Source organism: Phaethon aethereus, assembly GCF_964289735.1.
Source record: "Phaethon aethereus genome assembly, chromosome: 2".
In the NCBI taxonomy this organism is placed as follows: domain Eukaryota; kingdom Metazoa; phylum Chordata; class Aves; order Phaethontiformes; family Phaethontidae; genus Phaethon; species Phaethon aethereus.
The window spans coordinates 149,964,481-149,983,436 of record NC_138582.1 but is presented as its reverse complement, the minus strand read 5'-3'; the positions used below and the strand labels follow the sequence as shown (position 1 = coordinate 149,983,436).

Below are 18,956 nucleotides of genomic sequence, written 5' to 3'. Positions count from 1 at the left end.
ACGGCACCTCTGTGCTATCCATGTCTTTTCTGCCTTTCTTGTTCAGGTACCAAGATCTCTGGTGCAGAGTAGGTCTCCATTTGTATTTATATATCACCTGTAACAGTGAATTCTAACTAAGACTAGTAGATAGTGGCATTAAAGTCAACATTAGAAAGCATGAAATAAAGTTACCACATGCTATTACACAGCATTAACTCAGTTGTATCAGAGCTAGCTCTAAAGCCCATTTAGGTAAATGGGAAGACTTAGTGATTTTAATGGGCCTTGGATCAGACCCTTGAAAACCAACAACCTGTCTGATATATTTACATAAGTAATTTGCCTACTAAATCTAATAAAAACAGTGGGCCTATTAACTGCAACTAAAAGAGGCCAAAAATAACCCCCTAACAGTTTTCATTAGACAAGAGCATAAATTAATTACAGGTCCAATCCAATGTATTAATTAAATTGAAATAAGTGGCAGTCCTCACTTTCACTTCAGTAAACATTGGATCAGGGCATGAAATCAGCTCTTTCAAGGTGACTGCAAGAAAATAACCTTATTAATAAAAATTACAAGACTAAAGTTGTTCAAATACTTTAACAATCTGTCTGTGAGTCTTTATCAGTGTCAATAAAGCTTCTAGTATAAAATAAAATGTTAATTTCAAAACCCATAAAAAGACAAAAAAAGGGGAAATTGAGTCTGGCGAACTGAATCTTTAAATCTCTTCCCCTCATAAGAACACAGAAGTATGGGGCAGGGTGCTGAAAAGGATCCCAGAGACCCTGTTACAAAGCCAGGATTAATGAAAACAGAACTTGACCCAATGACTTCAGAGTTTTATATGTCTGTGCAGACTGTGCACAATTTCTTTTAAATGATCGCAGTTTGCTAACACACAAATACAATGGAAAACAGGCAGGTTTACTGATAGTAAAATGAAGCTATGATTTATAGTTTCCAGAGAACTACTGCTTCTGGCTGGAACACACCGACTACCTGTGACAGAAATACAACAGTATTTGTCATATTTCTGCTAAGAACAAACCAGGAATTGCTAACCATGCACGCTATTGTGATGGATTTATTTATTTGTTTATTTATTAGGAGCAATGAAGAATTGAGAAGCTGTGAAGCTTTAGTTTCCAACAAAATAAGGTGGCCTGGAGTACAGGACAAATTTAGAGTGGAGAAAAGAGCAGCTTCTTGGAATCAGCATATTTTCATAGGTGGGGTGGGAACACAACGCTATGCTAAATCTTTTATTTCTCAACTTCTAAAGAAAGTTAGATTCTACAGGTACGAATTTATCATCAGCTGAGAAGAGCCCTGAAGAAACCTATGGTAAGCTCCATATAGTTTCTGAGATAAATCTGAGCTTGTGATTTATTGAGGAGACAGGTAAGTTTTACCTAATGAAGAATCTGAGAATTTTCTTCTTTCTAAGATAGTATCATGAAACTATTTCATTCCAAAAATGATTTTTCTCTATCCCTCCAAGGAAATATGTTGATTTTTATGAACAAACTTAGCAAGGCTATCATCTCTGTGATTTGAGGCTTGCTTGGGGTTGGTTTTTTTTTTGTGTGTGTAAACAGATGGGTTTTGGAGGTTCACTATTAATGAAACTATTTTAATACACTATTAATAAATCCAAAGATTTTTAATTTCCCAAAAGGAATCTAACTGAATGAGAAGATTTCAGTATTCTGTACAAGTATAAGAAGGCAGAGAGAAACTGAAAGATTTGGACCGAGGTATTACACTTATTTATTGAAACATACATGACATAATTACATTCAGGACTTGCCACTAATTATGCTAGTTTATGTAGTGTAACTATCTTATCCTAAAATTATTCCCAATCTCCCTTCCTGTGAAATCCACAAAAAATTGTGGCTTCACTGCCAGCTAGGTCTGTGCACTGCAAGATACTGAAATAGGCTAAGAACGTCTCCAAGGACATCTCTACTATGCCCTGGATCATAAAATTTTTACTCTTCAGAGATGCAGAAATGCCCTGTGTCTGCCAAGCAATGAGGATGTAAACCATATTCTGGTTGGTTTCAGGAAGAAACTAATTAACTAAAGCAACTACTGACAAAGATCCCCAGTACACCCAGTCCTCTACCACTACTAATCTTGCTTTCCTCTTCCCTGCCTTTGGTTTAACAGGCAGCCTCCCCCAGCAGCTCTCCTTGAATCACCTCTTGCCCTTGAGAACGGAAACTCCCCGAGATCTCAGCCTGAGAGAGATTTCTGCACATGTAAGCATGAGCAGACAAGCTAACAGCGATTACCGTGGCTCTGCAACTTAAAGGAATCAGCAGTTAAGTCTCCAGTTTTTGCCCGTGATCTAATATTGTAGTATCAGAAACTCAGGCAGTTAACCTTTCCAGTATCTTCTATGTTCAGGCTCTAGGAGCTTCAGAGATGGATCACTGACTTGGTCTAAGCTTTTGGCAGATGAGTTCTCTTCTGCTACAGAATTTTCTCACTACTGCTTTGCACTCACGCGCACGTGCACGCACACCCCTCAGGAAGACTCTCTGCACCACTGGGCCTTTTTTTTTTTTTTTTTGCAAACAACACAAACGCCCACTGTACTTTTTGGGTTGTTGTCTCTTAATTAGATACAGGTGTCAGCTATGCTTTTCTTGTAAGATTTAGTGAAATGGGACCTACTAAAAGTGCCAGAGAGCATACAAAATTATCTGCAAATGGAGGTTTCCAGGCTGTTTGGTTATTTGGCTAGTGTGCCCATAATGCTTTTTCTGGTCTGCCGATTTAAGGTCTGTAGAGAAGAAACACTTTGACCATTTAATATTTTTCTTTTTGTTTCAACTCAGGTTTCTTTATTTTTATGACTGAAAACAAAAAGGTTTTGGACATTTCTAAACTGATAGCCAAAATTATAGTGATTATTTTATTTCATTCTCTTCTTAGTTGAGAGATAGGTAACATTATGCTATAAGAGGTAATTATGGAGGTAGTTATGAAATATTTTATAAATATTTGGACACTGTAGCTGTATGCTGTATAGAAAACATCTTCATAAAGATAAATAATTCTACAGAGGTGTATCTGAATAACATGCATGGCGAAAACAAAATATTCAATTCTTTCTCAACAGGGATCTCTCTTTTGGAAAAAGCAGAGGGTGCTCTGAGTAAAATAGTATTCGATAATGGGATTAAAGATTATGTCGTTGTGTATAAACACACTATTGTGAAGCAAATAGAAATCTGTGGCAGGAAGAGCAGGGAAGGTTTATAGACAACAAGGATTCAAAAGAGTGTATTCCATGAAGCAGAGATAAAATAGGGAGAAAAAGTCCTCAATATATGAGTGCTGTGGTTTAACCCCAACCAGCAACTAAGCCCCACGCAGCCACTCACCCACTCCCCCACGGTGGGACAGGGGAGAGAATCGGAAGAGTAAAAGTGGGGAAACTCGTGGCTTGGGATAAAGGCAGTTTCACAGATAAAGCCACACGCACAAGCAAAGCAGGACAAGGAATCCATTCACCACTCCCCATGGGCAGGCAGGGGTTCAGCCATCTCCAGGGAAGCAGGGCTCCATCGCGCATCCTGGTTTCTTGGGAAGACAGACGCCATCACTCCGAATGTCCCTCCACCCCTTCCTTCTTCTTCGTCCCAGCTTTATATACTGAGCATGACGTCATATGGTATAGAATATCCCTTTGGCCAGCCTGGGTCAGCTGTCCTGGCTGTGTCCCCTCCCAGCTCCCCGTGCACCCCCAGCCTGCTCGCTGCAGGCCAGCACGAGGAGCTGGACTGTCCTTGACCACTCAGCAACAACTCAAAACATCAGCACCTTATCAACATTTTCTCATCCCAAATTCAAAACATAGCCTCGCGCTAGCTTCTGTAAAAAAATTAACTCTATCCTGGCTGAAACCAGGACAAAGAGAAACAAATAAATAGTAACAAGCCAGGATTTTAAGAAATTAACATTTCCAAGCATATTACATTTACTCTGTGGTTTCTAATCCAAAATCACAAAGGGATTGGCTTCTGAAGAATGGCTACTCACTGTTTTCTGAAAATTAGATACCTTTAAGATACCTAAAGAGAGCACCTAAAATTATAGTAGCTCAGACTAATGGTTGATTTTGGAAACCTTGAGCAGTGACCATTAGCTCATTATCCACACAGATAATTTTTTTTCATTCTTTCTTTGTGCTATTTATGTTATATGGAAATAGTCTTTATAGTCACTATTCTGCTACTAAGTTACTTTAATAAAAAAGTTTTAGGAACAATATCCATTTTTTAAATTATATTTTTTAATTATAAACACTTATGTGAGACAGTTTCTGTTAGAACATGTCAGTGATAAAGTCTATTTCTTTCCACCTTGAACAAAGAGAGAGTCCTGGCCCTTTGGGACAGTCCCCTTCTCATCTTGCTGCCTTAACCTGAAACTTTCATACTATTTTGATATGGTATTGCATATTGATATTAGACAAAGCCTAATTCTGCTGTTTGCAGATCAATGGGAAATGGTTTGCTCTGAAAGAACTTCAGGACTGGGTCTGTCAAGCGTACATCTTTTGTGAGATCTGAAACTGCGGTATGGAGCAGTCTTAAAGACATTCTACCTACCAGACAGAAGAGTGAATCACCAAGATTTAGGTAAAATTTTTATACTTTTCAAGACCTGGATGAGAAAGCACTGAACAGCTTTTCTGTTCATGAAGATAAGCCTCCATTCATATAAGCATCAGCATGTAATTTAATTCCTGAATATGAAAAACCTTCCTGATGTTAAAAGGGGAACTGACAAATGCAAGGGAAAAAACCCTGAGGATCACTATGCTGACACTACATACGGCTCAGGAAGACTCTGAATTACAAATGGCTGGCAATGGGGAAAGTTTTGAGTAATAGTCCTTTTCTTATACTCTTTCCCAGGCAGCCAAAACTGTTGGAGACAGCTGATATTGCTAGATGGACCGTTTTCTTACTTACTGTGGCTGACCTGAAGTTCTGAGTATATCCGTCCTAAGTTTTGTGATTGATATATCATATTCTTTGTCTCAGCACTTTGCAATATCAGCTCTCCTAGAAAGTTAGGAAAGATGATCTATAGGAATGGATCCGGCTATCTCTCATTACTGTCTTTCAATTTCTGCCTTTCAAGATTCAGTTTCTGGAGGATATTAGGTTTTAGGGTAGTGGGAAGAATTTGTGTCCATATTTAAAAAAACCTTTGAAGTACTAGATGGCTTGGGCTTGAATGCAGATACAAATCCAGACCTGTAATTCACAGATTCTGATTTGCTTCTTCTATTTGTTTCTTCACAACAAGTGAAAGCTTGCTCAATGTAAGGATTATTTAAAACCTTTACAGCAAGTCTAGTTTGTGTTTTGCTACAGAGCAATGGGAAGACTTGGATGAGTTACGGCATGTCAAAGCAGACTTTTCACCTAAGTGAAAGCTGTCAACAACCACTGAAAATTTTACTGTACTTCAGTACCTAAATGGCAAATCTGACCCTTTTGTTGGTAACTGGTGCAGTGAAGTGAAAAACGATGATTACATGAGAAAAGAAACAACTCACAGCAGCGTGGGAAATAACATTGTTTTTTGTGGAATTCCACCATGATCAGATGACACAGTGTTAGAGACAACATGTCCCGTCTGTGCTGAGTGTTTTGCATTATTTGATTTGCCCTTTTATCTCCAATGTATCCTTACATAATGACATTTTCTAATGCAGACAAATCTTCCAGGTGAAAGAGAAGCTGCAACAGGGTGTGAGGGAAAATTTAGAATACTGGCAGTCCTTTCTCGTGTGTTAAATTGATAGGTTAAAAAGACATTCTTAAAAAAATGTTTTGTAAAGAAAGAAGAAAGGAATGGATAAAAAAGAGAAGCACAGGAGTAGAAAAGGCTTTAAAATAAAATGATGAAGGATGATGAAAAGTAGATCACAAAACAGAAGAAAGGAAGGAAAATACCTCAGGAAGCACTGAGCAGTTGCAGGAAATAAACTCTGAAAGCAAACATAGATTAAAAAAATGAAAAAATACAGAATGATAAGGAAAGATGGAGTAGAAGATTATTTTCTTTGAAGTGTTAAATATCTCACTAAGCAATGTTAATACTGAACTGGTGATAAACATTGAAAGCATGACTGAGGGTGAAAAAGCATATACTGGTTTCCAAAACACTCTAGAGCCTAGGGCACCAGATGATGTTTGCACTCCTCTTCATAGCCAAGATGCAGCCCAAATATTAATCTTAAAGTGTCAACACTATTTTTTTCGAATAAACCAAAAGATAAAGCAATCACTTAAAGCAGTATTATTTAGAAGTATAAGTACACAAAGAGCTGTTGCTAAAGAGGGTCTAGCAGGTAACTTCACTTCATGAAAGGGCTGGAGTAGCAGTCAGTGCTGACTTTGTACTGAGATTTACCTTCTTCCAGCAGAAGATCTCCAGAAGCACAAATATTTTGCTTGAGTGATCTCTGAAGAGATCACAAAATATATTTACTATTTATTTGTTTCTTGAGAATAGTCTCCCAATGCATAAAAGTGCTATGTAACTGATACCTCACTATTTAAATTACACTATTTAAATTAATAAAGTGAGTGACAAAACATAGCATTCTGATTTATATAAGCAGAATAAAGTTTGGGTGTTAGGCTGGGATTTAAATAAAGTAGAAGCAGAAATTTTAAGAATTTCTATTTCAGCTGAACTAGAAAATACTATGAGACAGGTATTAGTGAATACAAAATCTAATTCAATACTTTGGTATTCTTGGTCCATTTGAAACTAGAAATTGAAAGGTTTTAAAACTTTTTTTTAAATAAGAAATTAAATAAAAATAAATTAAATTTAAAAAATCAAAGTATTACTTAAAAGTTTAAAGAAGATGGTTAGACCCAAGTAACAACTATATTCTTTGGTCCCTAAGATGTACTAATTCATGTAATATAAGATCTTCACACACCTTTAGCAGCACAAAATACAGGACATTTGAAAGTTGTAAGAGTGCACCTCATTTAACAGTTCTGAACTAAGCTACATCCTGTGCCACTGAGCTGGCACCGCACTTCTCCCCATGCGTAGACATCAGCTAGAAGTTACTCCTGCAGTAGGCCAGGGAGTAGCTTGACCACACTTTGTTTAAATGTTCAGAAATATTCTTGGATCTGTAGAAACTCTCATGGCTAATGAGGGCTGACTACTTAAAAACAAATAAAAACCTCAGATGAATTAGAGCTGCTGGTAATGCTTTATTGCTTAGAGCTCCCAACCAGCTAAACTGTGATTGCTTCTATTTAGAACATGTTGCCTCAGGAAACCCAAAGTAATTAAAGACAAACTGAAAAATAATAATACAGAGAGAGGAAGAAGATCTGCAGTAGCAAAGCTATCTTCTGAAAGGAAGAACATTACACAAAACCTGTACTGCAGGTAATACACTTTTCTTTGAGCTAAGTCTTTGAATAAACATAGTGAGCAAAAATGAAAGCAGGACTGGCAGTGGAGTAGGCAAACTTTCCCACCATTTTTGTTAAAGAAAAATGTGCTTGGTCAAATATCTACGGGGCAGTGATTTAATACTATCTGCAGGCAGTATCTTAAAATTTTACCATCTGGATTTTTAAGCGGTTACTCAGAAACCATTATTAGTAAAAAAATAGCACCTTCTATTAAGTAGCTGCTCTTCGTCAGGAGCAATATTAAAAAGTCAGAGATAGGTTCTTCCTCCTAAACTGCTGTGGTTTATTTTATTACACATGTTTTGTGTAGTTCTCTTAGCTCTTCTCAAGCTCAGATTTGGTCTACCTGGCCAGCAAGGATTATTAGCATAGGACTTTTCCCAGGACAGTACAAAACCATGAAGAAAGAGAAAGTCAGTGCACACTTAAGTAACAGCACCTAGGTATCATTTTTTGTCTGTAGAGGAGATTATATATCGAGTCACAAACTCATTAGGAGACTGCCTTCCATTAGACAAATTTTTTTTTTTCAATAAATATATACCTGGGACAACAGCAAGAGTGAGTATAAAACTAGGGAAGGGCGATGGATGATAGAGAAACTGGCAGAATAGTCAGGGTGCACATACAACTGGGGGGTGGTTGGTGGAGGCAAAAAATGTGTGGGGAATGTAAAAATAGGATGCCTGAACTCAGATGCCCAATTAAGTGAGGAACAAGGGGTGGATAAGTAGAATTTGGAACTGTGGAGGCATAAGGACTGAGGAGGATGGATCTAGGATGGCACACTTAATGCAAGCTAAAGGTTATGAATGGAGCTGTAAAAAAAAAAAGTGGTGAAGACAGAATACTCTCTGTACTCAAGTTCCAAGTATTGGATTTAAATAAGTGGAAGATGACCTACAGCAGAGCATGGGAGAGGGATGCAAAGGAATTAAAAAACATGAAAAAGACCTCCTGCAACCAACGTTTGCCAACCGATGTTTTTTCCAATAACAACTAAATGATAGATGATTTTCCAGTAACTAAAAGTTTGTGTATATTCAGAAAGAACTGGCTAATTTGCAGAAGAAAAATCAGCTGAGAGCTATTAGAAAGCACGACCTTCAGAAAGTCTCTGAAGCAGATAGACACAGATTGGGAAAGACTGGGGGAAGGTGGAATTCATTATGTTGTTCTTTCATTCTAACACATTTCCTTGGGTATCCATTTTTTGCCATACCAGAGACTTGCCTAGTTTGCTTTTAGGTAATATAATTTATGCCACTCTTGCAAAACCATAAAGCATAAACTTATGAAGAACAATGTTTTGTAAAGAATTCATGTGCAGATCCTTCCTATACCTCTAGATTATCACCATAAAAAATACATAGACATTGTCTGGAGCATACAAGTGAATACAAAGTCAAGTATCCTTCATTTAAGTTAACCATGTCAACTGTCCAAGGAAAAGTCTGTTTCTTTTTCAGACAAAACAATGATGATATAATAGAGAATAGAGCAAGATAAACTACTATTTCCCTCATGTAAGTATTGCAGCTTGTAAGAACTAATTCTAGGCTGATTGCCAGCTTACCATACAAAGGAATATAAGTTGACTCTGAAGGTGCCTGCCTTTTCTGCAGCTGGGCAAAGAGCCTAGATGGCCAGCTAAGACTGATTTACTTTTAGGTGTTTGTATGTAGATAAAGTATGAGTTTGTGACTTATCCAACAAACAGCAACTAGCCAATTAAGAGTTTTTCTTAAGGCTTTCCTTACGGTATACCATATTTGTAAGAAGGGCGGAGTGTGTTACAAATTAGATACTTAAAAGTATTCTGCAACTGGAAAAATCTCTGAAGAAAACCAAGGTGATTAGAAAATATTGCTCCATTAAAATTACCTTATTTCATACCTTAACATACACTTTCCATGGAAAATTTTTCCTTTCTCTGGATTCATAATTGTTCATAATAAATTACCGAACTATAAGTTCCATTAAAAGTAGAAAATTGATTTATAGACATTGTTGCAACATGGACCTAGGTCTTCCAGTTAATTACAGGTACTTAAAATATATAACTTCAAAACTTCCCTTTCTATTATGCTATATTAGGCATGAAACTGCCTAAGTAATTCTTAAGGTATTGTTAACAAAGGTGATTAACATAAGGGTAGAAGAAGCACTTGTTTATGTACATGATCTGCAGCTCATTGAAGAACATTCCAAAACAATATTTGCCTGAACCTATCAGTGGTATTATTCAGAGAAAATAAACAAAACTTTTGTTCAGCTTGAGACTGAGCAAATGCCACCTGTGTGAACATATATTTCATTTTAAGGCTTAATCAGCATGTGATTAATTCTCCAAGGAGCTGCTTACTCATCACAATAAAAAAAAACAGTTTCTTGAACAGCGTGACAACTAATTCATACACAGGCTACCCTATCTGAACAATAAGAGCTGCATAAATAGAAAGAAATTTTATTCAAGAACGTTTTTATAACATCCATATTAGCATTTATTTAACCATAATCATTCCTAGTTTTCCCTTATGAATGAAGATCTACACAAGGAGTTTTCAGTTTCTTTTGTTTTCTTCTTCTCTTGATTCTTTAAAATAAGGAATTGCCAATATCCTTATCAGAATCTGTATTTGCACATATACTTTATTTTTTCTCCTGATACTGTATCATATGCTGTATTTCCTTTGCTGAGTAAACCACTGCCTTTCTCACAGAATAAATGAGGTATTATAAGGCATTAGAATTTAACTCTTTTTTTTTCTTTTTTGCACAGTTCAAGTGGTTTAGCTTGTGTAGCAGAAAAGAGGAAGTAAATTCTCAAACAGCCTGGCAGTGAAGTAATTTCTCTATGCTGCTGAAATATTTTATGAAGAGAGCAAAGATAAAAGAACTAACGATTTTCTCTTTTAAATAATTGTGAACCACTTTGATACCCATAAAACTCTTCCCTCACAAACTAAGGCCTTCTCTGACTTTTCATACAGGAGAAAACCAATACAGTTGAGTGATTGTAGATCCCTCTCAAGCATGTTTTATAAAAACACTAACAGGCCCTCAATGACAGTAATATTCTGAGTTGCTCTAATTACTCATACGTTCAACTGCCTGTTATAATACAAAACTGTCTTCCACAATCCATGGGCTAATATCTTTATTCAGATACTACACTCAGCCAATGAGCAGATAGGAATCCCTCAGATAGGGATTTACCTTTAGGTAAAAACGTGCTAGTTAAAAATGTGCTGTGTGGGTCATATATGACAGATTTGATCTTTCTTTCATTTACATATTTTTCTTTTCCTTGAAAAGCATATACGTCTTTGCATTATTCTGCTGTGACCATTTCTTTTCTACATTTTTTGGAATGAAGTAAAACCATAGCAGTATTGCAATAATTTTGAAAGAAAAAAATCCAGGTTTTTGTAACTGTAATATACATTGAAATATGAAATGCCACAATTTTCCTCTGCCCTCTGAGAAGAAAGCATGTATTGTACATATTTGTGTAATAGCATACCTCCATCAATGCATTCTGGGGTAAAAGAAATATCATCAAGAGCAAATTCTGTGGGTTCACTCCACCCCACTTCAGCTTCGAAGGCAACTCTGAAAGGGCTGTTACTAGAGAGGACCACATTTGCATACATCCATTTGTTTTCTTCATTTCTACTAGAAGACCACATAAGAATATCCATTCCATGTTCTTCAGCTGTGTATACCTGTTGACATGAAACTCAATTAGCATTAAGCAACGAACAAGCGCAGCTAGCTAGATTAACATAGCCCAAGCCCAGTAGTGCAGCTACCTGCCTGGGTAGTACTGTCCCTCTTGGATATGGTTCAAACCTACACCTTATTGGTGATGACCAAATGTTACTGAATACTTTTTGCAAATAAAAAGCTACTATGAAAACAAAATAAAACAAAAAGAACTGCTAATACAATCACTAAGTGGAAAACCTACAGACAGTTTTGGCATGACATGTAAAAGCTAATGAGTGAAGACCTAACAAATTCATCTAAACAGAGAAGAAAAGGATGAGAAGGATCTTGAGCTATCCTTTCATCTTTAAAAGGTGACCTGCTTACAGTTGATAGAATGGATGAAGGTTTTAGAGATATAAATAAAAGGCTTAACATCTAGGGAATTAAGTTTGTCGTCCGGTACAAGCAATTCACAACACGATGTTTCAGGCAGCCACGGTAGATTAGCTCAAGCATATTTATCAACACCATAAATAAAAAATAAATAACATAATAAATTAGTGAAAGGAACAAGAATGATAATGAATGAATTCACAATTAATCAACAACTGATGAACTAATGCCAAGCACAGGGAAGTCTGGAGATTACACAGGTAGTTGCTCTTCCCACTCAGGTGTCCAAAATCCTTATACAATCTAAAACAGGTCAGGAATAATGAAGAAGAACTGGAGTAATGAAAGTAAGCATATTCTATCCATTCCAAATGATAACTAGTTCTTTAAGGGACTGAATATTTTATTCATTATCCTCTCCTCATCACTTTCAACACCATCCTTCACTTAAGAGTTTAGACTAATTTTCCAGTGACCCATGGGTTCATGTTCCCACTTGAGTGCACCAGTTTAATGATGGAACACAAAACCTGAGACCCAAGAAAGTTATAAAATTAAACCCATACTAATGATCTGCATAACTACATACCTTTGCCTCTCACAGCCAACCTGGTGGGACTGGTGGGTCAAATAAGCTAAAAGCCCAAATGGCACTGTGAACCACATACTTTATAGAAGTTGGTGCATTGATTAAAATATCTCTGATGCCTGAATGCTCTTGCAAGTTATTTAAGTTTTGGAGAAGAGGATCATCAAATAGACTGACATACAATAATCCAAATCAGGACCTTATTTAGTCAAGCCTGATGGTCAGATACAGGACTGTGTAACAGCACTATCCAGTGTCATTGTTTCCTTAAGAACATGCATCTTGCAGGGCTAAAAGGACAAGTATTGAGAAGAAATAGGTGATTCAACTCATAAAAGAAAAAAAAAAAAGAAAAACTGTATGTAATGACATTATCAGGCTCTAAGGTCTTAATTTGGAACTCTTAACTAAAATAACTCTACATATGAGGTCAGGACTATGTTACAAGACCTGTGTCACTGGAACCATTCACTATTTTACCAACCATGAAATATAACAATCTCAGTGATATAGAATTTTACAGCACATAATAGTCTGAGTTTAGTTATTATTGTATCATGTAGAGGTATTTTCTACTTTTTGAAGGTTAATATTGAGATAATAATGCTTTCAATATATCTCATTGAAAAGTCTCACAGCTGCACAAATAACTATTGGGGAAGGGGGAAGAATCAAAATAATCTGAAGAAAATACTATAGTCTCTTTCAACCTCACAGCTAAAGACTGGCACATGGTTTAAAATCAGGTGATAAATCAGGTGAGTTTTTTCCATTCCTTATTGTTGGGTTGGTAGTAGAAGTTTTTTCATACTAAAAATTTCAAAGCACACTGCCTGCTTGAGGAGTTCTCTCTATGTACAGAGAAATCGCATCATATCCATACTGAGCCTGGTCTCAGATAGAGCGTGGAGTCATTCTGCGCACATACACATTAACCCTGCAGCTCAAGCTCAGTACAAACAGTAACTCTGTCATGAAACTTGCAGTATGTATACTGGCCAATGGGTCTGAGGTGGCAACAAGTCAAAATTGTCAACAAGTCTAAAATGCAACATTTTGATGACATCAGCATTTGTTCTCATAGATATAAGGTAATTTAATATGCCTTGGCATTCTTTTCTTTGAGATTTAATTCATATTTACCACAGAATAAGGGAATGCAGATATGTAATTGTTATGCATTAGTTAATATATTGTGTTAATTTAGGCATCTGTGTCCTCAGTTAGATTTGAGTAAAGTTTAAACCTGATGTATGGTTTCTCATAACAAGCATATAGGTAACGTGTAGAGACTGATCGCATTTAGTGTAAATCTCTAAACTGGTACATAGGAAATCTCAGGCGAGCTCCCAGCTCTGCTCCGTTTCTCATGTACACGCCTGGGGAAATCCTTAAATCCCACTTTCTGCCAAAGTACTCCCGAATATTTTTACTTCACTTCTCCAAGTCTTTATCTATCCATAACTATGCCAGGAAAGGGTCTGTGTTCTTATGCATCTTGAAAAAATTGTAGCTGAAATTTCTAAAAGAATAATACGTAGCTTAAAATATATGCTAAAGGCAGCGAGATTACAGCAGAGTTCAGAAAAATGAGATCTGTTCCTTTAGCTGGGGATACAGATCTTACTCTCTCACACAAAGTGAAGAAACAATTATAAGATGTAATACTGTATTCTTCACTGAGATTACACGTCACTGAGAGTTTGAAGCATCTTCTGTGTCAGGAGGTACATTTAGCATATACAAGAGTTTTGCTGGCCTTTGTAAACATATATGACACATGAAAAGTAGAGCAAATTCTCATGGATGTGAGCTCCTTAGAACCCTGGAGAAGTACAGCTGTGTGGTGCTTAGTCCCTCCAGAGACTCCAACACCTCCCTACACGGCATCCTATGAATTGTGTACAAGCTAAGCCTGGTAGTGGCAACAATTTAACAGGCGAAAGAGGAAAAAGCTAGCAAGATGAATCCCACTGTATGCCATGTAATTAAAAAAACCCCCAAATACAAAAAACAAACTAGCAAAGTCCCATTGAACAACTCTTTATCTATCAGTCTGGGGAGACGGTGCAGCTAATACCGAACTAGTAGTGCACTAAAACCCATCATTTTAATTTAAAAGTAACAAGCATGTATTGTACTAAATAGTCATTGTATCTGTCTACTCCTCAGTCTGTGCTGACACTGTTTCTAGATTGCACACACAATCAAAATCACACAGACTCGAAACCAACAGAAATAGTTATTACTTCATTCACCGCAGAGTGAAAAGCTCAGGAGTGAAGATACCCAATACACAATTCATGTCAATTTTAAGAAGAATTTAGCATGATAATCTGCATGAGATAAATGTGTGAGGGAAGCTTTTATACTTGCTTCTTGGTCTTTCTCCAAGGTGCCTTTGCCAGCTGGTTCATTTGCAGTCCATATGTGAACTGCATTCTTTAGCAAATCCCATTTCCCTGCCTTAAAATCATTACTCAGTTCTAATTCTCCACATGTCCTGTGTGTTAGAAACTCCTGAATCCTTTTTTCAACTTCTATTTCAATTGGGGGTGTGGAAAATGCATGTACTTTTGAAGGTCATGAAATACAAACTGCTATTTTCTACTTTGTCATCAGCCGTTACAACTTGTGGCTATCCAGTACCCTCCTGCTGACTTTTCAAGATAACCTATTATCTTCCTGATCTTGCCCGACTCTAGCAGTTGGCATGCTGGAAGGTACTACATTCCATCTGGAAGGTTAATTAACTGACTAATAACCAAGAAGTCAATGCAAATCTGAAGGGTGCATAGTAATAAGTGTATTCTCCCATCATTCCCACCATATAGTCTTTAATCACCAGCCAAGCAAGCAGGAAAATCTTGTGAAAGACAACCTGTGTTTTCACTTCACTGAGCACCAGAGACTTGTGTCAGCTGAGGAAACTTCCCACTGACTCCAATGAATAATGATACTATGCTTTCTGCTCTACATCCTTATGATCATGCCTTTGAACTCCTCATGTTCCTTGGCAGTCATTGCACATCTTCCTTGGGCTGAAGCTACACCACAGGCAAATTGTTTCTCTAAAACCCACAAATCAGACTAGCAAAATTGTACCACAGTTCATTGTCACAATAGAGAAGCACTTAAAAAAGTTATCTTCCTCTTTTCTCTGTATTTCTTTAAACATGAATTTGAAGTAATAAAAAAATTTAGTTATTTTTAGTAAAATTGATCTGTCCTATACAAAAACTTACTATATCTCAGTTCTGTTAGTATCAACAAATTCCAAGGCAGAAAACTGATGTATTAGAATTACACTATCACATTGGGAATTAACTTTCATTTTAACTCTCAATTCTATGACAAACTCCTGAAGTAAATGGACAGAGACAGAATGCTGAAGCTTAATGAAAGCTGAATGTTTTCTGTCTCTGGATCCCCACTGGAATGAAACAGATGTGAAAATAACCTCAATTTCTTGTTGAAAATTCTCTCCTGTTTCATTAAATACAACCAAATTATTATCAAAAGATAAAGAGAAATTAATTTTTTAAAATGTACACATGCAGCATAATGCAATGAAAATTGTTTATATTAAGAGCTATTCTTGTTCAGAGCATATTAATTGATATATTAGACCAGTCAGCATTTAGCGCTAAATAACTCATCTCTCAATGTTACCGTATGCTCCTAATGAAAGCTAGTGGGTTTGTACTTAATCATTATGAAGCAACCTTTTTCTCCCGTTGGCTAATAGCTAACTGATGTCCTGAAGCATCAATATTCAGATCTCTTTTAAATAGCATCCATTCTATGGTAATGCAAGAGTTGCTGTAAACATTATGTCCTTTTTGAAGATAATAATAACAGCCTATGCCTTTGGTATCCCTATAAACAAATTACAGACTTGATGACAATACTATTTTGCAATTGAAATGTGCATTGTGAATACAGAAGAGAAGCACATTTGATTCCTTTTTCTCTATTCTCAGTGAATAGTTCATTTTCTGGGTAAAAATACGATTATTCCCATAACTTCACATTATTTTGTGTAGTTTTACCACATCTACTTCTTATACCAAGACATCCTTCATTTTTATCTTTCTTTCTTACAGATTCCCTCTATGTTGTTTTAATTACACACATCGGTATGTTCTATCTCTTTTTTTTAATTCAGACTTAACCAGATAGCTGTATTTCAGACAACAGGTATAACATCAGCTTTTCTACCAGTGTTGTTATATTCTAACACGTTATTCAGACTTCCTATTACAGTTTCACTTTTTTTACCTCCAGTGCAGCCTGAACAAATACCTTCACTGAGCTGTTGCTTTTGAAGTTTTGGGCTGTTGGGTTTTTTTTTGTTTGTGGTTTTTTGTTTGTTTGTTTGTTTTGGGGGTTTTTTTTGTTCTTGCAGGCTTTTTTTTTACCACTTAAACAGTTACAGTTCATTTATATTATTGGTTTAATAACAGCAACAGTTGATGCTGAAATAGATCATAGGTTTGATATAAAAAAGCAAAAAGTCCATAAAGGTAAATTGGGTCTGTGATAGGATGATAATTCCTTGCTGAGCACTTCAGTCTGTTATGAATATTGTTATGTGTTTCTACATAAAGAGCACACGTTACAAAGCCATAAACAGGGATCCTTATTTGTACGTGGGAGTAAGACAATTCTCTATGGATCTATTTATAAAATTGAAGATAATGAGAGTTAATTAAACTACTCTGTTTGAAATGCAAAATAAACTTAAAAAACAGGCTCTGTTTGGCTGCCTACTAAATCACAGATAGGCCACACACATCTACTTATTTATTAATTCTTAGTGTTCTGTGATGCTTGAAAAACTTCAGAAGCGCCTTCAAAAATATCTTCTCTGCACAGTTCCATGCCGTAATGTCCAGGATACTTGAATTTAAACAAATAGTATTTCAGTTACCAACAGATCATAGAATCACAGAATCATAGAATAGTTTGGATTGGAAGGGACCTTTAAAGGTCACCTAGTCCAACCCCCCTGCAATGAGCAAGGACATCTTCAACAAGATCAGGTTGCTCAGAGCCCCATCCAACCTGAACTGGAATGTTTCCAGGGATGGGGGATCTACCACCTCTCTGGGCAACCTGTGCCAGTGTTTCACCTCCCTCATTGTCAAAAATGTCTTCCTTATAGCTTGTCCTGGTTACAGCTGGGATAGAGTTAATTTTCTTCATAGAAGCTAGTATGAGACTATGTTTTAGATTTGGGATGAGAAAGTTGAGAGCATACTGAAGTTTTGGGTTGTTGCTGAGCAGTCAAGGACTGTCTGGCTTTTCAGGCTGGCCTGCCAGTGAGAAGGCTGGGGGTACACATGAAGCTGGGAGGGGACACAGCTGGGACAGTTAACCCAGTCTGGCCAAAGAAATGTTCCAAACCGAATGACGTCATACTTGGTATCTAAAGCTGAGACGAAGAAGAGGGGGGACAGGGGACGTTTGTAGTTATGGCGTCTGTCTTCCCAAGAAACCATTACACATGATGGAGCCCTGCTTTCCTGGCGATGGCTGAACACCTGCCTGCCCATGGGGAGTGGTGAATTAATTCCTTGTTTTGCTCTGCTTGCGTGTGCGGCTTCTGCTTTACCTATTAAACTGTCCTTATTTCAAACCATGAGTTTTCTTACTTTTCCGATTCTCTCCCCCATCCCACTGGGGATGGAGTGAGTGAGCGGCTGCGTGGTGCTTAGTTGCTGGCTGGGGTTAAACCACAACACAGCTAGCCTCAATCCACCCTCTCTTAGTTTAAAACCATCACCCTTTGTCCTTCTGCAACAGGCCCTGCTAAAAAGTCTGTCCTCATCTTTCTTAGAAGCCCCTGGAAGTACTGGAAGGCTGCAATAAGGTCTCCCTGGAGGCTTCTCTTCTCCAGGCTGAGCAACCCCAGCTCCCTCAGCCTTTCTTCACAGGAGAGGTGCTCCATCCCTCTGATCATTTTCGTGGCCTCCTCTGGACCTGCTCCAACAGGTCCATGTCAACAGATCCAAAAAAGGAACTGGTGTTTGATTTTTACTTAAATTTAATCTGGAACTGCTCTCAGCCTTTACCTACTCTTTTGTTTTCTTAATCTTAATGTGCAAAGTGTGTATGTGGAAGGATAAATAGTGTAAACTGGAAATAATGGACTTGATGATATTTTAATATTTTAAAAGCTATATTCTGATAATCAAATTACAAGATTGCAGCATAAACACTTCTTAAAAATTAATCTTAAATAACTGAAGTATCTTTGGGAAGAAAACATTATGAGCATTTGTCTTCACTGCATAGAAAAAAAGTTAAAAAAAATAACTTAATTTGAAACTAATCTTAAAATCAGTTTGAAAAGCAGAAGTATCTGCTGCTTATACTAACTTCATGTAATAGAGTTTTTTTTCTTTGTTATTATTAATGAAATTTATAGCAATACTCAGAGGCTGTATGAACTAGGTGCTAGAGATAAAATTGAGATGCAAACCCCATCTTGAAAAAAAATTACTTTAAAAAAGATAGATAAAAGGTGGAATGAAAAGTAACATTATTTTTTGGTTGAGTATGAGGAGAAGCCTTTTCATGCTGGACAGTCGAGCAGTTGCAGAGGTTGCCCAGAGAGGTTGCGTCGTCTCTGTTTATGGAAGTTTCCAAGACTTGACGGGGTAAGTTCCTGAGCCACTTAGTGTGACCCTGCTTAGAGACATCCTGAGGCCCTTCCAGCCTGAATTGCACTACAATCCCACGGAATTGTGCTATGACTGTCCTTTACAGGGGAGAACCAGAC

The 18,956-nt window shown here is 37.0% G+C and overlaps 1 protein-coding gene across 1 annotated transcript in view; it reads right to left on the bottom strand.

Annotated features, from left to right (window-relative positions):
* Nucleotides 1-18,956, bottom strand: part of MALRD1 (MAM and LDL receptor class A domain containing 1) — a 298,997-nt gene that overhangs the window by 69,487 nt on the left and 210,554 nt on the right. Inside the window, exon 34 of the mRNA XM_081996518.1 lies at nucleotides 11,000-11,201. Within this exon, the coding sequence (XP_081852644.1) occupies nucleotides 11,000-11,201 (202 nt within the window). The remainder of the gene's footprint in view (nucleotides 1-10,999; nucleotides 11,202-18,956) is intronic.